Genomic DNA, 21,112 nt, shown 5'->3' with positions numbered 1-21,112 from the left:
GTTCTCAGCATCCGAAATCCTTCACAGGTGGTGCGGTTTGTTTGGCTGGGGGTGTGTGTGTCTCTCTCTCTGTTCAAGGCATGATAGAGTCTTTGCAGACCATTCGGGAAGGGGGCATAAAAGAGCCGCCGCCCCATTCAAGGTGGGCGCTGGGCAATGTCTGCAGAGAGAGAGCCCCCTGTGGCTAAACTGGAGCTGGTCCCTTGCCAGGAATCCAGGATCCTTTAGCCAAGACCTCCACCTGCTGGCTGGAGCAGAGAATGCAACGTCTCGCCTCGCAGAGAAATTAAGAACTATCCTAAGATATTTTCGCCCGTTCCCAAATCACCTTTGATCCCAGGGCGTCCCAGATCATCATTCCCTTTGCTGGCATTGAACATCTGGAGAGGGAGTGGAGAAGCCAGAGTCTTGTTGGACAGTAACTACACAGGGACTTCTACTTCATGGCTTCAGCCTGGCTTCCCCACAGATGTTCAGGTGGCGTAACATCTTTCCTAGACACTAAAGTGCTTACTAACAGTTCTGTGGGTGTGGCTTGGTGGGGCGTGGCTTGGTGGGGCGTGGCTTGGTGGGGCATGGCTTGGTGGGGGGGGTCATGTGACTGGGTGGGCTATGTAATCATGTAACTGGGGGATCAAAAGACAGAAACCCACTTTAACAATGTGCTGCTGGAAGAGGGTTGGACTAGATGGCCTCCAGGTCCCTTCCAGCCCTGGATTATCCTTTGAAGCTGCAAGTTTGTAGTCCTTCCTTCCTATCCTTTTTCCCTCCCTCCCTTTCTTTCTTTTTCTTTCTTTCCTTCTTTCTTTCTTTCCTTCTTTCTCTTTCTCTTTTCTTTCTTCCTTCCTTCCTTCCTTCCTCCCTCCCTTCCTCCCTCCTTCCTTCCTTCCTTCTTTCTTTCTTTCTTTCTTTCTCAGCACCCCCTACCCCCCATTTTTGGCCTAGCCTCCGCATTTCCGGAGAACCTGTAGTTTTTTAAAAAATGCTTAAAAATAAATAAATAAAGTTCCGAAGATCAGCTGTGTGACGTGTGATAGTCACAACTTTTAAAAAACCCTTAAACTTATTTTTTAGTACTGATTCTGTGAACCAATAGCATTTTTTTACTACCTGTTCGGGCAAACTGGCCCGAACCCATAGCATTTCACCCCTGGTCTATGCTACCAGGCCAGCATGGACCAGATAGAAGGGAAATTAGGGTGGCCTATGAATGAATGAATGAATCCAAAGGAATATTTTCCCCTCATCTTGGTGGTGGTCCTTAGATCAAACCCAGATGGATTCAGTGGTAACCATCACTTCAAGATTGAAGGAAGGGTTGGTTTCAAGCCAATGTCAAGTAATATGAAAGTTATGGTCCGTTCCAGAAGCAATGAACCATAACTGCCAGAAATTTTTGCTTGCATTAAGCTGGGAATTGTAAGAGCTAATATCCATCGTATTTATAGGGCATCGAGATAAGTGGGGAAAGCATTTGAGTGGATTATAGCTTTATGTTAGCTTGATTTTTTTTAAAAAAATAATGATTTTAGTTACGGGGAATAGGGGGAAAGTGCTCTCTTTACAGGACTGTTGGGAGAAATTTAATTGGAGCACAGAGTCGATTCTTCCCTTCGTGTTCCTAGGTTGGCGTCCTTACAAGAGGAATAAGATTCCAGGCTCGACCGTTGCACTAACCATGGTTTGATGAGATAAGTTCACAGCAACCGCAAACCAAAAGACAATGTGGCAAGAAGAAGGCGTCTTTGTGTTGAGAAATAATTTGCTTAAGGGGGCTGCCCTTGTTATGGTGTCTGGCCAGAATAGAATCATAGAGTTGGAAAGGGCCTCGGAGGTCTCCTAGTCCAACTCCCTGCTCCAGCAGAAGACTCTATACCATTTTAAACAAATGATTGTCCTATCTCTTCTTGAAAACCTCCAGTGATGGAGCACCCAACTTCTGGAGGCAAGTTGTTCCACTGATTAATTGTTCTAATTGTCTGGAATTTTCTCCTTAGTTCTAGGTTGGTTCTCTCTTGAATGATCTTCCACCAGTTAGTTCTTGTCCTGCCTTCAAGTGTTTGGGAGAATACAATCCTAGGATCCTACAGCTGGAAGGGTCTTTAGATGCCTTCTAATCTAGTCCAACCCACTGCTCAAGCAGGAGACCTTATGCCATGGCAGTGGAAGGATACTGCAAAATCCCCTTTCCCTCCACACTCCAGGAGAAGGATACTGCAAAATCCCCATTCCCTCCACACTCCAAGAGAAGGATACTGCAAAATCTCCATTCCCTCCCCACTCCAGGGGAAGGATACTGCAAAATCCCCATTCCCTCCCCACTCCAGGGGAAGGATACTGCAAAATCCCCATTCCCACCTCACTCCAGGGGAAAGATAGCGCAAAATCTTCATTCCCTCCCCACTCCAGCGGAAGGATACTGCAAAATCTCCATTCCCTCCCCACTCCAGGGGAAGGATACTGCAAAATCCCCATTCCCACCTCACTCCAGGGGAAGGATACTGCAAAATCTCCATTCCCTCCCCACTCCAGGGGAAGGATACTGCAAAATCTCCATTCCCACCTCACTCCAGGGGAAGGATACTGCAAAATCTCCATTCCCTCCCCACTCCAGGGGAAGGATACTGCAAAATCTCCATTCCCTCCCCACTCCAGGGGAAGGATACTGCAAAATCCCCATTCCCACCTCACTCCAGGGGAAGGATACTGCAAAATCTCCATTTCCTCCCCACTCCAGGGGGAAGGATACTGCAAAATCTCCATTCCCTCTCCACTCCAGGTGAAGGATACTGCAAAATCCCCATTCCCTCCCCACTCTGGGGCCAGCCAGAGATGGTATTTGCTGGTTCTCGGAACTACTCAAAATTTCTGCTACTGGTTCTCCAGAAGCTGTCAGAACCGGCTGAATTTCACCCCTGGCAGAGATTTAAGGAGTGCAAAGAGGAAACAGCTGGTGTTTTGCCAGGGGTCGGTTCGAGAAGGACGGTGATGGCATTGCTGAAGGCAAATTACATGTGGGATGTTTGTATGTGCAGCTCCATCTTGTGGCCACACCATGCTTTCTGTCAGTACCTGTTTCTCTTCTGCTTGTGTTTCGAAGATGTCCTTCATGCCCTAGTTTTGGAAAATGGGTGCTACAGGCTGCCCCCACATCCATGAAAAGATAGCAATGGGACCCTTCATGGGGGGTTTTATAGTGTAGAGGTGATCCTCAACTTAGGGACGCAGTGTTGCTTGTTAATCAAAAAGGTTGGTTCGAATCCCTAGCACCGCGTAATGGAGTGAGCTCCCGTTCCTTGTCCCAGCTTCTGCCAACCTATTAGCTCAAAAGCATGTAAAAAATGCAAGTAGAAAAATAGGAACCACCTTTGGTGGGAAGGGAACAGCGTTCCATGCGCCTTTGGCATTGAGTCATGCCGGCCACATGACCACGGAGACGTCTTCGGACAGCGCTGGCTCTTCAGCTTTGAAACTGAGATGAGCACCGCCCCCTAGAGTCAGGAACAACTAGCACATGTGTGCGAGGGGAACCTTTACCTTTACTTTAATCCTCGAATTACAACAATTTAAACAACTTGTAGTGTTCGAAGTTACAACGGCACTGAACAAAATGATTTGACATTTTTCCACACTTATGACTGTTGCAGCATCTCCATGGTCATTGGATCAAAATCCAGATGCTTGGCAACTGGCTCATAGTTATGACAACGTGCCAACATGGCTCTCTTAATAAATTGGAACTTTGAGGAATACTTTGCCTTGGACTCTGAGTTACTTTCGGATGCTATTTGGAACCCTGAGATGGGATTTTGCAGTATCCTTCCCTTGCCACGCCCACCAAGCCTTGCCACGCCCACCAAGCCACACCCACAGAACTGGTAGTAAAAAAATTGGAATCCCACTGAGTGTAGTGCTCAGCCCACCTTCCAAATTCAACATCTGTGGCAGTGCCTTAAACAACACACAAAGTCTCGGCTGGGTCTCCCTTCTGCTCAGTAAGTCCTTCGTTCCTCGTAAGACCCCCAGAGAGGACTTGGGTCTTCCTTGGGCCAGAAGGAACTGCTCTCCTGGAGAGCGGCTGCATCTGAAGGCTCCTCAGAAGACCCCGGAAGCATCTTGAGCCCAGGGAGGTCATTGGCCGCAGCAGCCATCAAAGAGGAGAAGGGCGAATTTGACGAGGCGGAGAAAACAGCCGGGTAGTGGACGTCTTCGAGAGGGTGGAAGGAATAAGACTGGATTCCAGAGAGGGGTAAATTCCAGTTGGGGTTTCTGCAGTGGGAAGCTGTCCCCGCCTCATGAGCTGAAAGGCAGCTGGAGATTGGAGCTACTTGGAGAGATTCTGCACAGGCCTCCAGCTGACCAAGGTTGTCCGGCACAGTTTGTTCCCAGGAGTCTCTCTGCTGGAGGGGAAAAAGGGGTGCATTTAATAGCAATAGCAATAGCAGTTAGACTTATATACCGCTTCATAGGGCTTTCAGCTCTCTCTAAGCGGTTTACAGAGTCAGCATATCACCCTCAACAATCCGGGTTCTCATTTTACCCACCTCGGAAGGATGGAAGGCTGAGTCAACCTTGAGCCGGTGAGATTTGAACAGCCGAAGTGCAGAACTGCAGTCAGCTGAAGTAGCCTGCAGTGCTGCATTTAACCACTGCGCCACCTTGGCTCTATCATTTAATGATCCCAAAATGTTGAAGGACAATAGCCTCCCCTGCAGAATTATCAATAGAGGCCACAGAGAGGAGGCAAGCTCTCCTAGATACCCTCAACTAGCCAGAGGTAGGTTGCTACCGGTTTGCACCGGGTCACCGAACTGGTAGCGATGACAGGCTCGCCACATACCCCCCCAACCGGTTCCCTGGTCGACGTGGCATGGTTTTTTTTGCATTTTTAATGTTCTGCTCATGTGCAGACCTATTTACAGGCAACTGTGCATGCACGCAGAGTGCACGCAAATCGTGTGTGCACCGAACCGGCAGTAACCCCAGCAGAAATCTACCCCTGTGGCTTGCCTACACGAAGGAGCACATCAAGGTGGCTTTGTTTTTCCTGCTGATGGAAGGATGATTCCTTTTCTCCGGGACTGTTCTGAATTGTTTGGCCCTCTCTTTCTCTTCCTCCCTCCCTATTTTTTCTTTCTTTCGCTTTTTGTAGGCAAGGCGTCATGATTAGACCTTAGACAGGAAAGAAGGGGAAAGCTTTTTATGGGGCGATATGATTAAAAGCTGGACTAAGCGATAGAAATAAAGGGAATATGAATGTACCACATTTTTACTTGATAAAATGAAAGACATAACGAGAAATCGATGGAATAAGTGAATCAGGAAAGATTTGTAACCTAACATAGATGTATATTGTTATGGGAATGATAGAAGTTAGAAATTACAATACAATACAATACAACAGCAGAGTTGGAAGGGACCTTGGAGGTCTTCTAGCCCAACCCCCTGCCTAGGGAGGAAACCCTATACTGTTTCAGACCAATAGTTATCCAACATCTTCTTAAAAACTTTCAGTGTTGGGGCATTCACAACTTCTAGAGGCAAGCTGTTCCACTGATTAATTGTTCTCCTTAGTTCTAAGTTGCTTCTCTCCTTGATTAGTTTCCACCCATTGCTTCTTGTTCTACCCTCAGGTGCTTTGGAGAATAGCTTGACTCCCTCTTCTTTGGGGCAGCCCCTGAGATATTGGAAGACTGCTATCATGACTCCCCTAGTCCTTCTTTTCATTAAACTAGACATACCCAGTTCCTGCAAGTTGATTGAATGTAATCATCATCATCATCATCATCATCATCATCATCAATTGGATCAGTTTTGTTTGTATTGCTGTTCATGCATTGATTTGACATTTTGTATATAAAAAAATAAAATAAAAAAATGGCTCTTTTTGAAGGACCACCTTTGAAATGTCAAGAGAGGAGCTGCAGTTTGAAGTGTACATGAAATTCTACACTGTGCACCATTGCAATAGCAATAGCAATATAGCAATAGCAGTTAGACTTATATACCGCTTCATAGGGCTTTCAGCCCTCTCTAAGCGGTTTACAGAGAGTCAGCATATTGCCCCCAACAACAATCCTCATTTCACCCACCTCGGAAGGATGGAAGGCTGAGTCAACCCTGAGCCGGTGAGATTTGAACCGCTGACCTGCTGATCTAGCAGTAGCCTGCAGTGCTGCATTTAACCACTGCGCCGCCACCACATTGCAAGCACAGAATGTGGTCTTGGGAGCAGCAGACTTTTAACACCTCGAGATCAACTGTCTTTGAATGCAGCCTAGTTGTGAAACCCACCACACACCCACAGAACCAGTAGTAAAAGGTTTTGAGTTTCACCACTGCCAAAAACCTCATCCTTTTCAATCGATGGGCCCACGATTCAGGATAGGTGTTAGCCCTGGGAAGCAAGCAGTTGAGCTTGCGAATGGCAGGCCCTCCAGGATTTCATTGTGTACAACTTGCACACAACAGTGGGCCTTTCCTCCTTGCTCCTAACCACAGTTCAGATGTGCCCCAGTGGTGGGATTCAACATTTTTTTACTACCGGTTCTGTGGGCGTGACTTGGTGCGCATGGCAGGGGAAGGTTATTGCAAAATCCCCATTTCCTCCCAATCAGCTGGGACTTGCGAGGCAGAGAATAGATGCGGGTGGGGCCAGCCACAAGTGGTATTTATCGGTTCTCCGAACTACACAAAATTTTCACTTCCAGTTCTCCAGAACCGGTCAGAACCTGCTGAATATCACCTCTGATGTGCCCTAAAAGCATCTCCCCCCCACTGCTTTCTGATGAGTATCCCACAATACAGTGGACTCTCATCTCTAGCCTATAAGTGAGACAAGCCTTGAGTTAGCGGGACTGGGTGTTAAAGTGGTCCTTCCTTCTTCCCTGGTGCCATCAAGGTGTGTAAAATTGAGCCATCTTGATTAACCGTCATCTCGGTTAAGAGATGGAGCAACTTGAACTGGGCAATAACGGCAGGACAAGAATCAGTGATGAAGAGCAAATGTCAAGCCATTATTTTCTTCTGCCAACGATAAGACAGCAGTGAGGCAGAGGAGCCTGTTCCCAGTGTGCGCATGCGCAGAGCTGCCAGAGGAAAAGAACAGCTCAGAAACGAGGGTCGACTTGGGAGTAAAGCCACAGGTGATTGGCTCCTCTCATGGGACATAAAAGAGGAGCGAAAGGGGAGGGGGCTTTTGCAGGAAACAATTAGTTCATTTGGTCATTAGATTCATTTCAGGAGTGTGAAGATCTGTCCGTGAATCTCAGGGACTCTGTGCCCAGTCTTTCCTTGCACAGCACCTCCTTTGGAAAATATTGACATGGCAGCTTTCCAAGATAGATAAGGTCTGTGGTCATAAATATTCCTTTGAAAGACTGCTTGCCAGGCCTTTGATGAATGAGAAGAATTCACATTCGTTTAATAAAAGAGGTTTTGTCGGGACCAGGACTCTGCTTCGTGCTTTTTGGGAGAAGCCTAGACCGTGTACTCAAAAAACAAAAATTAACCGAGGTCCTTCTCTATTTAACCCTGGTTGTCCTCTACTTACGCTGAAATAATGAGCTGAATCGCTTGGAAAGGATGATGTTGAGTTGCCAAGGACAGCAGAGGCTCCAGAGGGGATGGATGCAGCCCGTTGGTCCACATACTGGTCGATTAAGTGGGCATCCAGAGACAAAGAATACCCCTGACTCGCTGGGCATTCATAAGCCAATGCCTTGGGTAGCAAGGAGGAACCGTAGACTTCGCCGGAAATATCTTTGCTGTTGTGTAAGTCCATATCTGTCGCCAAGGGTCTTCGGACGCCATAATAACTGGATGTTGTGGGGGAACCTTTGGGCCATGGAGAAAGGGATGATCAGGGTGTGGTGGAAGTGGGAAGGGGACACGGGAATAGGAAGAAACAATTAGAGTGCTATGACTTTGGAGCTGTCACCAAATTAAATAAGCTTTTGGTGTTAATGGGCTAGAGATGCAGTTACAAAAGTAAAATACTTACCGGGCAGTGGAACAAAAGATGGTTGAGAGCTCAGAACACTTCCCTGGAAAAACAAAACAAAACAACCACATCTTGAAAGGGAATTTGGGCTGAGTGTGGCCAGCAGCTAAGCCACAAAGAGTTCTTTGCAAGCCAGAATAGCTGAAGCCACGTGACACATTAAGCCCCTCTTGAACAAAGGGCATTGGAGCTAAGCGTGCTACCTGAACTCAGGTGTTGTAAGATGCCATCTTAGATACAAACTCAAGGTTAATCGCTCCAAACTTGATTGCAGGAAATACGACTTCAGCAACAGAGAGGTCAACACCTGGAATGCTCTACCTGACTCCGTTGTTACATCCTCAAACCCCCCACAGCTTCAACCCTAAACTGTCCACTGTGGACCTCACCCCATTCCTAAGAGGTCCTTAAAGGGGGCGTGCATAAGCGCACCAGCGTGCCTACTGCCCCTGTCCTATGGTCCCCATTTATTTGCACCCATTTCTTATGTATATACGTTTATATGTCATATTCATACTTGTTTTCTCATTGACAAACCAAAATAAATAAAAATAAAATAGATCAAACAAATCAAAAGTGTGGAATCCTTTCCAGGTAGAGGCCAAACTTGAGGTTTCTTGTTTACAAATTCAGGCTTCAAGCCAGAGCTGTGGCCAGGAGCATCTCTGGGGGAGACCAGGTCAAAGATGGCAGCCTCAATTGAGCCCTTCTCAGTTTTCACGTCCATCGCAACTACTGGTTTTTATTTTGGACGCTGAGGCAGCAGGAGGGAAATTTGACCAAGGGGATGCCAAGAGGTTACTCATAATACTTTCACATTCAGTCCATAAGATATTTCCTAATGCTTTGTACTTTTTCATATGAAGTAAAGGAAACGGACTGAGGAATAATCCTATTAGCAACAGGCAAGTAATTGAACCGAATTGAAACGAAATCCTGTTTATTGGGGCTTTCTCAGCTCCACCCACTGAGGTGTTCTAGCCAAACCTGCCTTGGGAATCCCACAGCTCAGAATGCCACTGAAAAAAAAATCAACGTATGTTAGGTAAAGTAAAGTTTCCCATCGCACAGGTGGGCTAGTCATTCTCGACTCTAGGGGGCGGTGCTCATCTCCGTTTCAAAGCCGAAGAGCCAGCGCTGTTCGAAGACATCTCCGTGATCATGTGGCCGGCATGACTCAACGCCGAAGGCGCACGGAACGTTGTTCCCTTCCCACCAAAGATGGTCCCTATTTTTCTACTTGCATTTTTTTTCTACTTGCTTTCGAACTGCTAGGTTGGCAGAAGCTGGGACAAGTAACGGGAGCTCACTCCGTTACGCGGCGCTAGGGATTCAAATTGCCGAACTGCCGACCTTTCTGATTGACAAGCTCAGCATCTTAGCCACTGAGCCACTGCGTCACACTACGATAAATTCCCAGCAGCCAAGGTTTACAAAGAGAGGATGTTAGGATTGGGGTTAGATGACAGGATAACAATAGATGGGAACTCATAAAGGAGAGAATCAACCTAGGTCAGTGTTTCTCAACCTTGGCAACTTGAAGATGTCTGGACTTCAACTCCCAGAATTCCCCAGCCAGCGAATGCATTCGCTGGCTGGGGAATTCTGGGAGTTGAAGTCCAGACATCTTCAAGTTGCCAAGGTTGAGAAACACTGACCTAGAATTAAGGAGAAATTTGCTGACAGTGAAAACAATTGGAACACCTTCTGGCTTCCAGAAGCTGTGGGTGCTCCATCATTGGAGGTCTTCAAAAAGAGATTGGACAGCCATCTGTTTGAAATGGTAGAGGGTCTCCTGCTTGAGCAGGATGCTGGACTAGAAGACCTCCAAGACCTCTCTTCCAACTCTGTTATTCTACATTTTGTATGTGTATCTTAAAAAAGTAGATTTATAGTAGATCTCACTGTTGTGTTGAGACCCAGATCCAATGTTCAATCCTCTAGGAATTCCAAAGGAAAAAATAAAAAGCGAAGCCAAGCTAGATTTTGGCCTGCAGAACGAACGATAAAAAGATGTCACTGGTCTCCTTTCAGAACTAATTCAAGGACATTCTTTATTCTAGTTTCCCAGTTCAACAATTACATACAACCCAGTTGCCCTGAATAGCAAATGCTACCCTTAGTTTTCAGCCAGGCAAGGCAAAACGCAACCTCCTTCAGTTTGCATACTGTAAACAGGAGTTTCCCCTCCTAGGAAGCAACCAAATTTAGAGGTCTGGATTTGAATTAAAATTTGCCAGTGTCAAGATTATCTTTTGGTGACCAACACCCAGCTTCCACCTGGACACCACCGAGTCCATGGAAATTAGCTCTTTAGAGCTCATGGCTGTTACCAGTGAGAGGTTATAAACAGAAAGCAAGACTTAAAGATCCGAGGGTGGGGGGGCAGGTGGAGAACTTCAGATGCCACCCGCAACACCGATTTGGTGACAGATGGATTGGAAGCCATTTGTACAAGGTTTGTTTCTTTCAGGGTGTTTCTCCTCGGGAGCTTTAAGATGGGTGGACTTCAATCCCCAGAATTCCCCCAGCCAGCATGCTAGGAGGATGAGGTAGCGCTATAAGAAGAAATGGCTTAACACTTAAGTAGGCTACAAAGGAGGAAGGTCCTACTCACAAATTGTCCACCTGGCCAGTCAACAGCTCAAGGCTTTTGTGCTTGGTTTGCCAGAAGAGTGTATCCAATCAATCAGAATAGAGCTGGAAGGGACTTTGTAGGTCTTCTACTCCAACCCCCTGGTCAAGCAGGAGGATCTACACCACTTCAGATAGGTGGCTGTCCAGACTTTTCTTAAAAGCCTCCAGTGATGAAGCACCAACAACTTCTGACCACTGCTTCATTGTTCTCACCGTTAGGAAGTTTCTCCTTAGTTCCAGGTGGCGTTTCTCCTTAATTAGTTACCAACTGTTGTATTTTGGTCCTGCCCTCCAGTGCTTTGGAGAATGATTTGACCCCCCCCCCTCTTCTTTGTGACAGCACCTCAGTTACTGGAATACCGCTATCATGTCACCCATAATCTTTCTTTTCTGTAGAGTATCCATACCCAGTTCCTGCAACTGTTCTTCACATGTTTTAGTCTCCAGGCCCTTCATCGTCTTAGTTCTTCTTCTTCGCACTTTTTCCAAAGTCTCAGCAATGTTGAGATGTATGGACTTCCTCCATCCCAGCCAGCATATTGAGAATCCTGGGTGCTGAACTCCACATATCTACACGTTGCTGAGCTTGACAAACCCTCATTTTATGTAAGCCGCCCTGAGTCCCCTCAGGGAAAAGGGCGGCCTATAAATTTTATATAAACAAATAAACAAACACCAATGAAGGATTTCAACACCCAGCATTCTCTGCATGCTGGCTGGGAATTTTAGAAGCGGAAGTCTATGCACCTTAACATTGTTGAGGTTGAGATACTCTTCTGGTGGACCAAGCATGAAATGGAGTTGGATAGCATGAGAACATCTGTGAAATGATCCTAGGTTGTAGGTCTTCATTTTAGTCTTGGAAATCTAAATTGGTTTTCAGGGACGCGGTGGCTCAGTGGCTAAGATGCTGTGCTTGTTGATCAGAAAGGTCAGCAGTTCGGCGGTTCGAATGCCTAGCGCCGTGTAACGGCGTGAGCTCCCGCGACTTGTCCCAGCTTCTGCCAACCTAGCAGTTCGAAAGCATGTAAAAAATGCAAGTAGAAAAATAGGGACCACCTTTGGTGGGAAGGTAACAGCATTCTGTGCGCCTTTGGCGTTTAGTCATGCCGGCCACATGACCACGGAGACACCTTCGGACAGCGCTGGCTCTTCTGCTTTGAAATGCAGATGAGCACCGCCCCCTAGAGTCGGGAATGACTAGCACATATGTGTGAGGGGAGCCTTTACCTTTTACCTAAATTAGTTTACTTGCCTGATCTGTTGCTTTATCTTCATTAGACTTACATTCTTCTAACTCAGTCTTTTTCAAACTTGGCAACTTTAAGACTTATGGATTTCAACACCTGGACAGCCATGTCACCCTTATTATTTAGTAACAATAAAGAATATGAAGATCAACATAAACTCTTGCAAAACTAAGCAACTAGCACTGTGGTTTCTTTCACTGGTCATTTCCCCAGGCAAACACAAATGGACTTGCAGGGTCCAATCTGGGTCGGTCACCAGGACCAGAGGTTTTGTCTTCCGAGCTTTCGGATGCGTGCTGGAGCCCATTCCCCAGGGAACTCCTCTCTAGCAGAACAGTTCTCTGAAGATGGGCTGGAGCAGTGTTTTTCAACCTTTTTTGTGCAAAGGCACACTTTTTTCATGAAAAAAATCACGAGGCACACCACCATTAGAAAATGTTAAAAAAAATTAACTCCAGTCCTCCGCGATTGTTGCTATGGGCGCACGCATGGGACGTCAGTGACGTCCCTGCGTGCGCTACCTCCCGGCGGTCCCCGCGTTTTTAAAGTAAACGTGGGGCCGCAGGGACTTAATAGAGGCATCCCTGTGTCCCGAAAGCAACTTTTGGGACACAGAGATGTCCCGAGGCAAAAACACCCGGCGGGTGTTTTTCCCACGGCACACCTTACACTATGTCACGGCACACTAGTGTGCCGCGGCACAGTGGTTGAAAAATACTGGGCTAGAGCATGAGTCCAAAAGCTGGAAGACAAAAACCTCTGGTCCAGGTGACCCGGATTGAATCCTGACACATTATCCTGGGGACCAAGGGTGGGTTCCGGCTTCTTTTATTGCCGGTTCATTCAGGGATGCGCTTCTCGTGCATGCGCAGTAGTGAAAAAATTGCTTCTGCGCCTTTGGGAAAGCAAAAAAACAAGATGGCGGCGCCTATGGTGCTGCTGATAGAACCAGTTGAAGGGCGTGGCCAGCTGAGTTACTACCTACTTGGCTGAACCGGGCCGAACCGTTAGCAACCTCCGTGACCCGTCAAAACCGCGGATCACAAAAGCGCGATCGACAAAAGCGCGTATGTGACGTCATCACAGCGTGACGAAAAAGATCGAAAAATTGAAATAAAAATTAATAAAAATTAAATTACAGCAAGCCGATTCACATAAAGGTAAGGGTTAGGGTTAGGGTTAGGGTTAGGTTAAGGGTTAGGGTTAGCTTTAGAGCGTTAGCGTTACGTTTAGCGTTAGGTTAAGGGTTAGCGTTAGGTTTTTCGTTACGTTAAGGGTTAGGTTTAGGGTTAGGTTTAGGGTTAGGTTTGGGGGGGTTAGGGTAAGGTTTTCGCTTTATTTTTACATTTTTCGATCTTTTTCGTCGCGCTGTGATGACGTCACATACGCGCTTCTGTCGACCGTGATTTTGTTGTCCGCGGTTTTGTGGTGGAACCGGAACCTCTGCCTGGGACACATATATTTGCCTTTGTTCATGATCAACGGACTTCACCAGCATGCTGGTCATTGGTCATCAGAAAGCTCTCACAGAATCCTGCCATCTGGTATGTGTGGAAATCCAACTTAGAGATAGCAAATGGCGGGGTTATTTGGAAGATGAAAGGCCAGCATTTTACAAGCCGAAATAGCGTTGCATTTGCTAACAAATAACAGGGTCACACCCTAATGATTTCCAATCCAGGCCTGAACGCACCTGTTGCAAGGGGATTTTTTTTTTTTTTTTGCTTTGCTAAAATGGAGGGAGTGTTCTTCTCCAAAGATAAGATGAATGGGACGAGCCATTTCCTTCCTCCTCATCTCGGCTGTGTTCGTGCACCTGCTGTTTGCTCACCGTTAATTGTATCTCTTGTCCAACAACAATATTGATCCATACACAGATAAAGCAACCAAATTGTTCGGGAGGCTCTCTGTGCAAATAAGGAAGCATCTCCCTTATTTTGGGGTTGGGGTGGGGGAGGGGGAGGTCCAACCAACCAACCAGAGTGAAAAGCGATCACAAAGATTGCACATCAATTGTCATACCCGGGTAGTCCTCGAGTTGCAACGGATTGTTTAGCAACCTGTCAAATTTCCAATGGACTTACTTGAGGGTTCCACCACAAATCCGCGGTAGGCTAAAGCGCGCTCGACGAAAGCGCGTACGTGACGTCATCACAGCGCGACGAAAACGGCACGCTGTGAGCGGTAAATTTAAAATTAACGCGAAAACCTTACCCTAACCCCCCCAAACCTAACCCTAAACCTAACCCTAAGCCTAACCCTTAACCTAACCCTAAATCTAACCCTAAACCTAACCCTTAACCTAACGCTAAACCTAATGCTAACCCTTAACCTAACCCTAACCCTAACCCTTAACCTAACCCTTAACCTAACCCTAACCCTAACCCTTAACCTAACCCTAACCCTAACCCTTAACCTAACCCTTAACCTAACCCTAACCCTAACCCTTAACCTAACCCTAACCCTAACCCTAACCCTAACCCTAACCCTAACCCTTAACCTAACCCTAACCCTAACCCTAACCCTAACCCTAACCCTAACCCTAAACCTAACCCTTACCTTTATGTGAATCGGCTTGCTTTAATTTAATTTTAATTTTAATTTAATTTATTTTTAATTTTATTTGTCGCGCTGCTGATGACGTCACGTACGCGCTTTGATCGGGCGCGCTTTAGTGGACCGCGGTTTTGACGGGTCACGTTACTTGAGAGCTAGGCACAACCTAGAATCGAAATTATGATGGTTAAAGCCCCATGGAAACTTGGTTGCATTTATGGATGTTTGCAGCATCCTGCAGTCCCATGACAAGGTTTTACGACGGTGTTTTGCCAAAAAAAACAAAACTGTATTTCTGGTTTTCAGCAAAACGGCAGCACAAACCATCTGTTCATTTAATGACCGTCGTGTTTAACAAGTGCCATAAGAAATATTATAAAATCTAGGCGGTTATGTGACTGGCCCATTTTACGACCATTGGGGCTTATGTCCAGGATGGGGAGGTTCCATTATGTTTGTAAGTCAAGGACCACCTCTATAATGTTGCATAGTGTTCAAACAGCATAAAGTTAAAGATTCCCCTCGCACATACGTGCTAGTCGTTCCCGACTCTAGGGGGCGGTGCTCATCTCCGCTTCAAAGCCGAAGAGGCAGCGCTGTCCAAAGACATATCTGTGGTCATGCGTGACTCAATACCGAAGGAGCACGGAACGCTGTTCCCTTCCCACTACCTATTTTTCTACTTGCATTTTTTACATGCTTTCGAAGTACTAGGTTGGCAGAAGCTGGGACAAGTAACGGGAGCTCACTCCATTACGCGACGCTAGGGATTCGAACCGCCGAACTGTCGACCTTTCTGATCGACAAGCTCAGCGTCTTAGCCACTGAGCCACTGCATCAACCAGCATAGCCCCTACTAAATGCTACTATAGTCATTCCACAATTGGTCCACGTGCGAACCCCTGCAACATGATTTTTTCCCCCCTCAAACATTGCCCTAGATCAGTGTTTCTCAACCTTGGCAACTTGAAGATGTCTGGACTTCAACTCCCAGAATTCCCCAGCCAGCATTCAAGTTGCCAAGGTTGAGAAACACTGCCCTAGATATTAAATGTAAAATACATAAGGCAGATATTGAGTCTTCCTGCCCAAGCAACCGCCATTTCTAGCCATGGTTAAAGGTTACTGCGTCAGAACCGGAAGGAAGGTAAGAGATGGAGACTTACATTTCGACGTAAGTTGTTTGTCTGCTTTGAACGTTTCTCAGCCAGCAGGTCCTTCACTGTGTGTTTGACACGCACACCTTGATAAACACGCTTGCCATACTCTGCGGGGACTGAAGAAGACAAGATAAGTGATTAGGAAAGGAAGGAACCTCATAAGGGAAGCTGGATAAAGGAAAGATTGTTTCCAACCTCGGCAACGTGAAGACCTGTGGATTTTGCTTCCTCCTGCTGGCTGGGGAATTCTGGGAGCTGATTTCCACAAGTTTTCAAATGGTCGCTCTTGAATCTACACGATTCAAGGATGGATCCCTGCTCCAGGAGCTAACTCAACCTTGTATGTTTATCTATTTGTTTGTTTGTTAGGAATGGGGTGAGGTCCACGCTAGACAGTTTGAGATTGAAGGTGAACAATGGAGTCGGGTAGAGCATTCCAGGCGTTGACCACTCTGTTGCTGCAGTCGTATTTTCTGCAATCGAGTTTGGAGCAGTTAACCTTGAGTTTGTATCTATTGTTTGCCCGTGTATTATTGAGGTTGAAGCTGAAGTAGTCATTGACGTTGTAGCAGACAATTTTATGTACTACGCTTAGGTCAGACCGTAGGTGGTGTAGTTCCTGGTTGCCCAAGGCCAAAATTTCAAGCCTTGTGGTGTAGGGTATTCTGTTGCGAGCAGAAGAGTGGAGGACTCTTCTCGTGAAATATCTCTGGACCCACTCAATCCTATTAATGTCCTATATACAGTGTCCTATATTCCAGGCGGACGAGCTGTATTCAAGAATTGGTCTGGCAAAGGTTTTGTATGCCCTAGTTAAAAATTCAATGTTATCAGAGAAGAAGCTCAGTTGTGAGAATAAAAAGTAGGGTAAGGCTACATGATTTGTTCTTTTATTCATGGATCAAAGGTGCCATCAAGTCAGGCCAAGCTTGGGTGAATGTTTTGTATCCCAACAAGATTGGTTGGTTGGTTGATTGATTGAGATATATCCATTCAGAGGTTTAGGTTTAGGTTTATTCGATTTATATGCCGCCCTTCTCCCAAGGACTCAGGGCGGCGTACAACATTAAAAGAAACATATAATACAAAAGTTAAGAAGAAATTAAACAGGATATCCCAAACCCAATTAAAATTGACAATGACACTTTTTTTTTAAAGAATTCAAATTAAAATTAACAGTGATCAATAATTTGTTTAGTTTTGTTCAGGCCAGGCCGGCTTGCTGGAAAAGCCAACTTTTTAGGGCGCGTCGGAAGGACTGGAGGTTGGGGATTATACGAAGCTCCGGGGGCAGCTCATTCCAGAGGGAAGGGGCTCCCACAGAGAAGGCTCTCCCCCTGGGGGTCGCTAGCCGACACTGTCTGGCCGACGGCACCCTGAGGAGGCCAACTCTGTGGGATCGCACTGGACGGTGGGAGGCTACCGGTGGCAGTAGGTGGTCTCGCAGGTACCCTGGGCCTAAGCCATGGAGTGCTTTAAAGGTCATAATTAGTACCTTGAATCGCACCCGGAAGACAACCGGCAACCAGTGCAGGCCGCCTAAAAGGGGCGTAACATGGGAGTACCTGGGTGCCCCCATGACAACCCGCGCAGCCGCATTCTGGACCAGTTGAAGCTTCCGGGTGCTCTTCAAGGGCAGCCCCATGTAGAGAGCGTTACAGTAGTCGAGGCCATAGAAACCTTTCAATCCCCATCTTGAAATCTTGGTGTCATAAATACAATGGAGGAACTGATGTTCAACCAGGGTTAAGCCATCCTATAATTGATTTGCTCTTGGTTTAGTAAATGAAAGCTACCAGTAGCTAAGAGGAAGCAACTACTCTAATGTGCAGATTCAATTTTGGTTTAATGTGAATCAAAATCTCCTCATTCAACCAAGGTGGAGAGCATTTTGCTGATTTTTCAAGAGTTCAGATATTGATTACTTTTAACCAGGCTGGATTTTTCCCCCCTCCTAGCTGAGGAAAATGTAAGTGACTCATGTAGTTGTTAAAAGAATCTGGTTTCCCCTATTAACTTGCTTGTTGAAAGCCAGCTAGGAGGTTCATAGATGGGGATCAAATGACCCTGGGACCAGGGTGAAATCCAGCAGGTTCTGACAGGTTCTGGAGAACCGGTAGCGGAAATTTGAGTAGTTTGGAGAACCGGCAAATACCACCTCTGGCTGGCCCCAGGGTGTGGAGGGAATGCAGATTTTGCAATATTCTTCTCCCGGAGTAGGGAGGGAATGGGGATTTTGCAGTATCCTTCCCCTGCCATGCCCACCAAGCCATGCCCACAGAACCAGTAGTAAATTTTTTTGAATTTCACCACTGCCTAGAACCTTGCAACCATCGTAAACACTTGCTGATGGCCAAACGCCCAAATTCTGATCATGTGACTGCGATGATTCTTAATGCCAGAACTGATTAGAAATCTCATTTTTCAGTATTGTTGTAACTTTGAACAGTCATTAAATGAAGGGTCGTAAGTTGAGGGCTTCTTGTATTTTTCCAGATAACATTCCAAGATGGAAATGGTTCCCCTGCCCTCACAGAAGCGCTTCCTGAATTGCTGGCAGCTATGGCTTTCACCAGATGTTTTTCGGTATATATTTTGCTGCTACGGTGGTGGGTCCATTCTAGTCTCAGTCAACTTGAAATATCTGAAGCAGGTTCTTTCATTCTGCCTTTGGAACCGTGCACAATCATCATCTTCATTTAAAGACCCCCATCATCCCTTGCTGTGTGGAGTCTGGGCAACTGAATGGCGTTAGCAGAGTGTTTTAATGGCCAGATGCCCTTCCTGTCCCCGATGCGGAGTTTTGTTCAGCAGATATATATTCTCAGTGTGCCCAGAGAGAGGAATATCTGTCTCTACCTAGGATCGAGCTCACAGCCTCCTGAATGCGAGGTGAGAGCTTTTGGAACCATGCACAATGCACATTAAAAACAAATAAAAGAAAGCAAAGCAGAGCTGAAACCTTGACTTCTGAGGACACCCCCCACGCTCACAGAAAGAATCTACCCTGCGGAAGTGAGAAACAGCCTGAGGGGAACTTTCAGCCAGATGTTATTTGAGGATCCATGTAATCTTTTAGGAAACAATGCAACCACAAACCCAGAGCATCTTCCAAACTCAAAGAAAGTGTCCTATGGGGAAAACTCTTTGATCTTTTGTGCGATTTGACCTACTGTTCCAAACATAGATCTTTTCGTACATGAATGTTTTGTGCTTTTGTTCTCTCTCTATTTATTTCTTTAGTATATGGCATTTATTTAGCGTTTTGTTCTGCTTGGAAAATAGGGACAGATTAGTTCTGCCAATTGGGAGTGGTAAGCCATAGAAAGCCTTTTCAAGATCGACCACAATGGAAGGGCTAGCCATCAAATCTTTAGATCTCTCCTATCCCAATTGTGGCTACAAGTGATCTAAAACGGCAGCCCGAATCCCTCTCCTTCAATAAAATGTTTGCAGGAATCAAGTGGGATCAGAAATAACGATGCACCCGGTCAATACAGAGAATAAAAGAAAATCCAAGCAGTTTCCTGGTTTGTCTGGAGCTTGTCAGAGAGCAAAGCTAGTTTAGGGTTCTGTCCTAGGATAAAACTTGTTTTTCTTTAAATAAAACTAGTTGGGAGCCTCTGTCTTTTCTTCAGTCTTAAAGGGAATTGGTTCTTTCTCCCCCCATCTCTCCCTTTCGTCAGCTAATATGCACTCATCCAAACACAATAATTACAATATTTTAGGAAACTTCACCACTACAAATTGCCTGAAACGTTTTAATTGGCAGGATTTGAAATCAAGAATTTTCTATATTTTGGGTTCTGCGGAATTAGCTTTGAGTTTGGCAATGATAGTAAGTTTCCTGACCTAGAGGTTCTATTTCTGATGCATGCTTTTGAGGGAAGCAAGGTACAGGGAGTTCTTGACTTAAAAATCACAATTGGGGGAAGAATTTCCATTCCAAGCAAGGCCTGACTTTGCAAACTTCTATGCCATTGTCGCTAAGCAAATAAATACACACGTCAAGTGGATCGAGTCAATACTTACCAGTCTCCATGCTCAAGAGGGATTATTTCTCTCTGTGTAAATTTAGCAGAATATTTGAGAAAATCAGCTGTCATGAACTTGGATGCTGCCGCAGAAGACTCCGTTTCTCACTCACGCTCCCCTTGAGCTCAACAGAAATAGCTTTTTCCACAATTTTAGAGGGCATCTCAGAAATGAGTTCTGTAGGATTTGTATAAATGCAAATCCTTTGATGTCTGTTTAGATGCAATTTGCATAGTCAGCGAGGAGCAGGGTGAAAAGGCGCTTTCACTGAGCCAAAATGCATAATTTTAGGAGCGAGAGGACAAGACAGGATGGATGGATGGATGGATGGATGGATGGATGGACGGACGGACGGACAGATAAATGTTCATTTTCACGAATAAACTCTTGCTACAGGAAAAGGTTAAATCAAGAATGTTTAAGATTGTGAGGAGTCCTACAATTACTTGCTATTTTTAATTATTAGAACGGATATTGAGTATTTGCAATTGTCAAAAGAACTGCTTTATAGCTAAATAAATGTTCTTTATCTTGGTCTGGATAGCTTCTAATGTAATCCAAACTCCTCTGGATATGAACCAAAGAGAGTTTTTCCCCCCATTTTCCATTGTCCTCTAGTTAGAAAGCTGTTCCTTAAGTTTATTTCAATCTATTTTATAATCATAACAACTCTTAATAAACTATAAATAACAAAACGAAAAAGAATCCTCAACCATATATATTGCATTTATTAATGATACTTCTGTGCATTCCATTGCATAAGATTCTCTGGAGAATGTATAGCAACCTTAAAAGTTACTCTGATACAAAGTAATATTTTCAAATAAATACACTTCAACACATTAACATAATATGCAAACTTTACAACCCAAACTAGTTCTTTTTTCTAAAAAAAAACGCCTGAAATTCCTCCTAGAAGGAATTAAAAATACAGATAGGTTACAGTAAAGACAAACTTAAAATGAAATTTTATCTGCACTCAAGAACTGATATTGGATGCACCTTTCCATTTTAGCATCATTTTGGAAATTAAATACACATTAAAGATTTTGGAAAAGGTTTTATTTTGTTTGGATATTTCACATCACTATCAATTGTTAAGAAAAATATTGGTTGGTTCTCACTTTGGTCATCTTTAGAATAGACTAATTGATATCAACTGTGGTGGTGCAGTCGTTAGAACACAGTAATTGCAAGCTAACTCACTGTTCACTGCCATGAGTTCAATTCTGACCAGCTCAAGGTTGACTCAGCCTTCCATCCTTCTGAGGTTGGTAAAACGAGGACCCAGATTGTTGGGAGCAAGAGGCTGACTCTGTAAATCCGCCTAGAGAGGACTGTGAATCGGTATAGTCTAAGTGCTATTGCTATTTCCATGCCCTAATAGAGAAATGCAGTTTGCAGGAGTTGGGATGTTTTATGAGATGATACAAAGATTGGGTAATTCATGCAAATCTGGGTGTCGTTTATTC

At 45.4% G+C, this 21,112-nt stretch overlaps 1 protein-coding gene across 1 annotated transcript; it reads right to left on the bottom strand.

Annotated features, from left to right (window-relative positions):
- Positions 1-3,992: 3,992 nt before the first annotated feature.
- C13H11orf53 (chromosome 13 C11orf53 homolog) lies at positions 3,993-19,647 on the bottom strand. Its single transcript, XM_032228777.1, has 5 exons — positions 19,638-19,647; positions 15,612-15,721; positions 8,003-8,045; positions 7,553-7,836; positions 3,993-4,397 (listed from the first exon to the last, which is right to left on the bottom strand). The coding sequence occupies exons 1-5, from the start codon at positions 19,645-19,647 to the stop codon at positions 3,993-3,995; spliced, it is 852 nt and encodes a 283-aa protein (XP_032084668.1).
- Positions 19,648-21,112: the final 1,465 nt, after the last annotated feature.

Source organism: Thamnophis elegans, chromosome 13, assembly GCF_009769535.1.
Source record: "Thamnophis elegans isolate rThaEle1 chromosome 13, rThaEle1.pri, whole genome shotgun sequence".
In the NCBI taxonomy this organism is placed as follows: Eukaryota; Metazoa; Chordata; class Lepidosauria; order Squamata; family Colubridae; genus Thamnophis; species Thamnophis elegans.
Note: the sequence above shows the minus strand (reverse complement) of the source record. Positions and strands in the feature narration are given on the sequence as shown.

Bases quoted from the DNA above. Each gene is read 5' to 3' on its own strand.
- C13H11orf53 (XM_032228777.1), bottom strand. The intron at 8,046-15,611 runs GTAAGTCTCCAT...TTGTTTTTCCAG, and splicing joins CAAACAACTTACGTCGAAAT to GGAAGTGTTCTGAGCTCTCA. The intron at 4,398-7,552 runs GTAAGTAGAGGA...CCCCTCCAGCAG, and splicing joins ATTCAGCTCATTATTTCAGC to AGAGACTCCTGGGAACAAAC.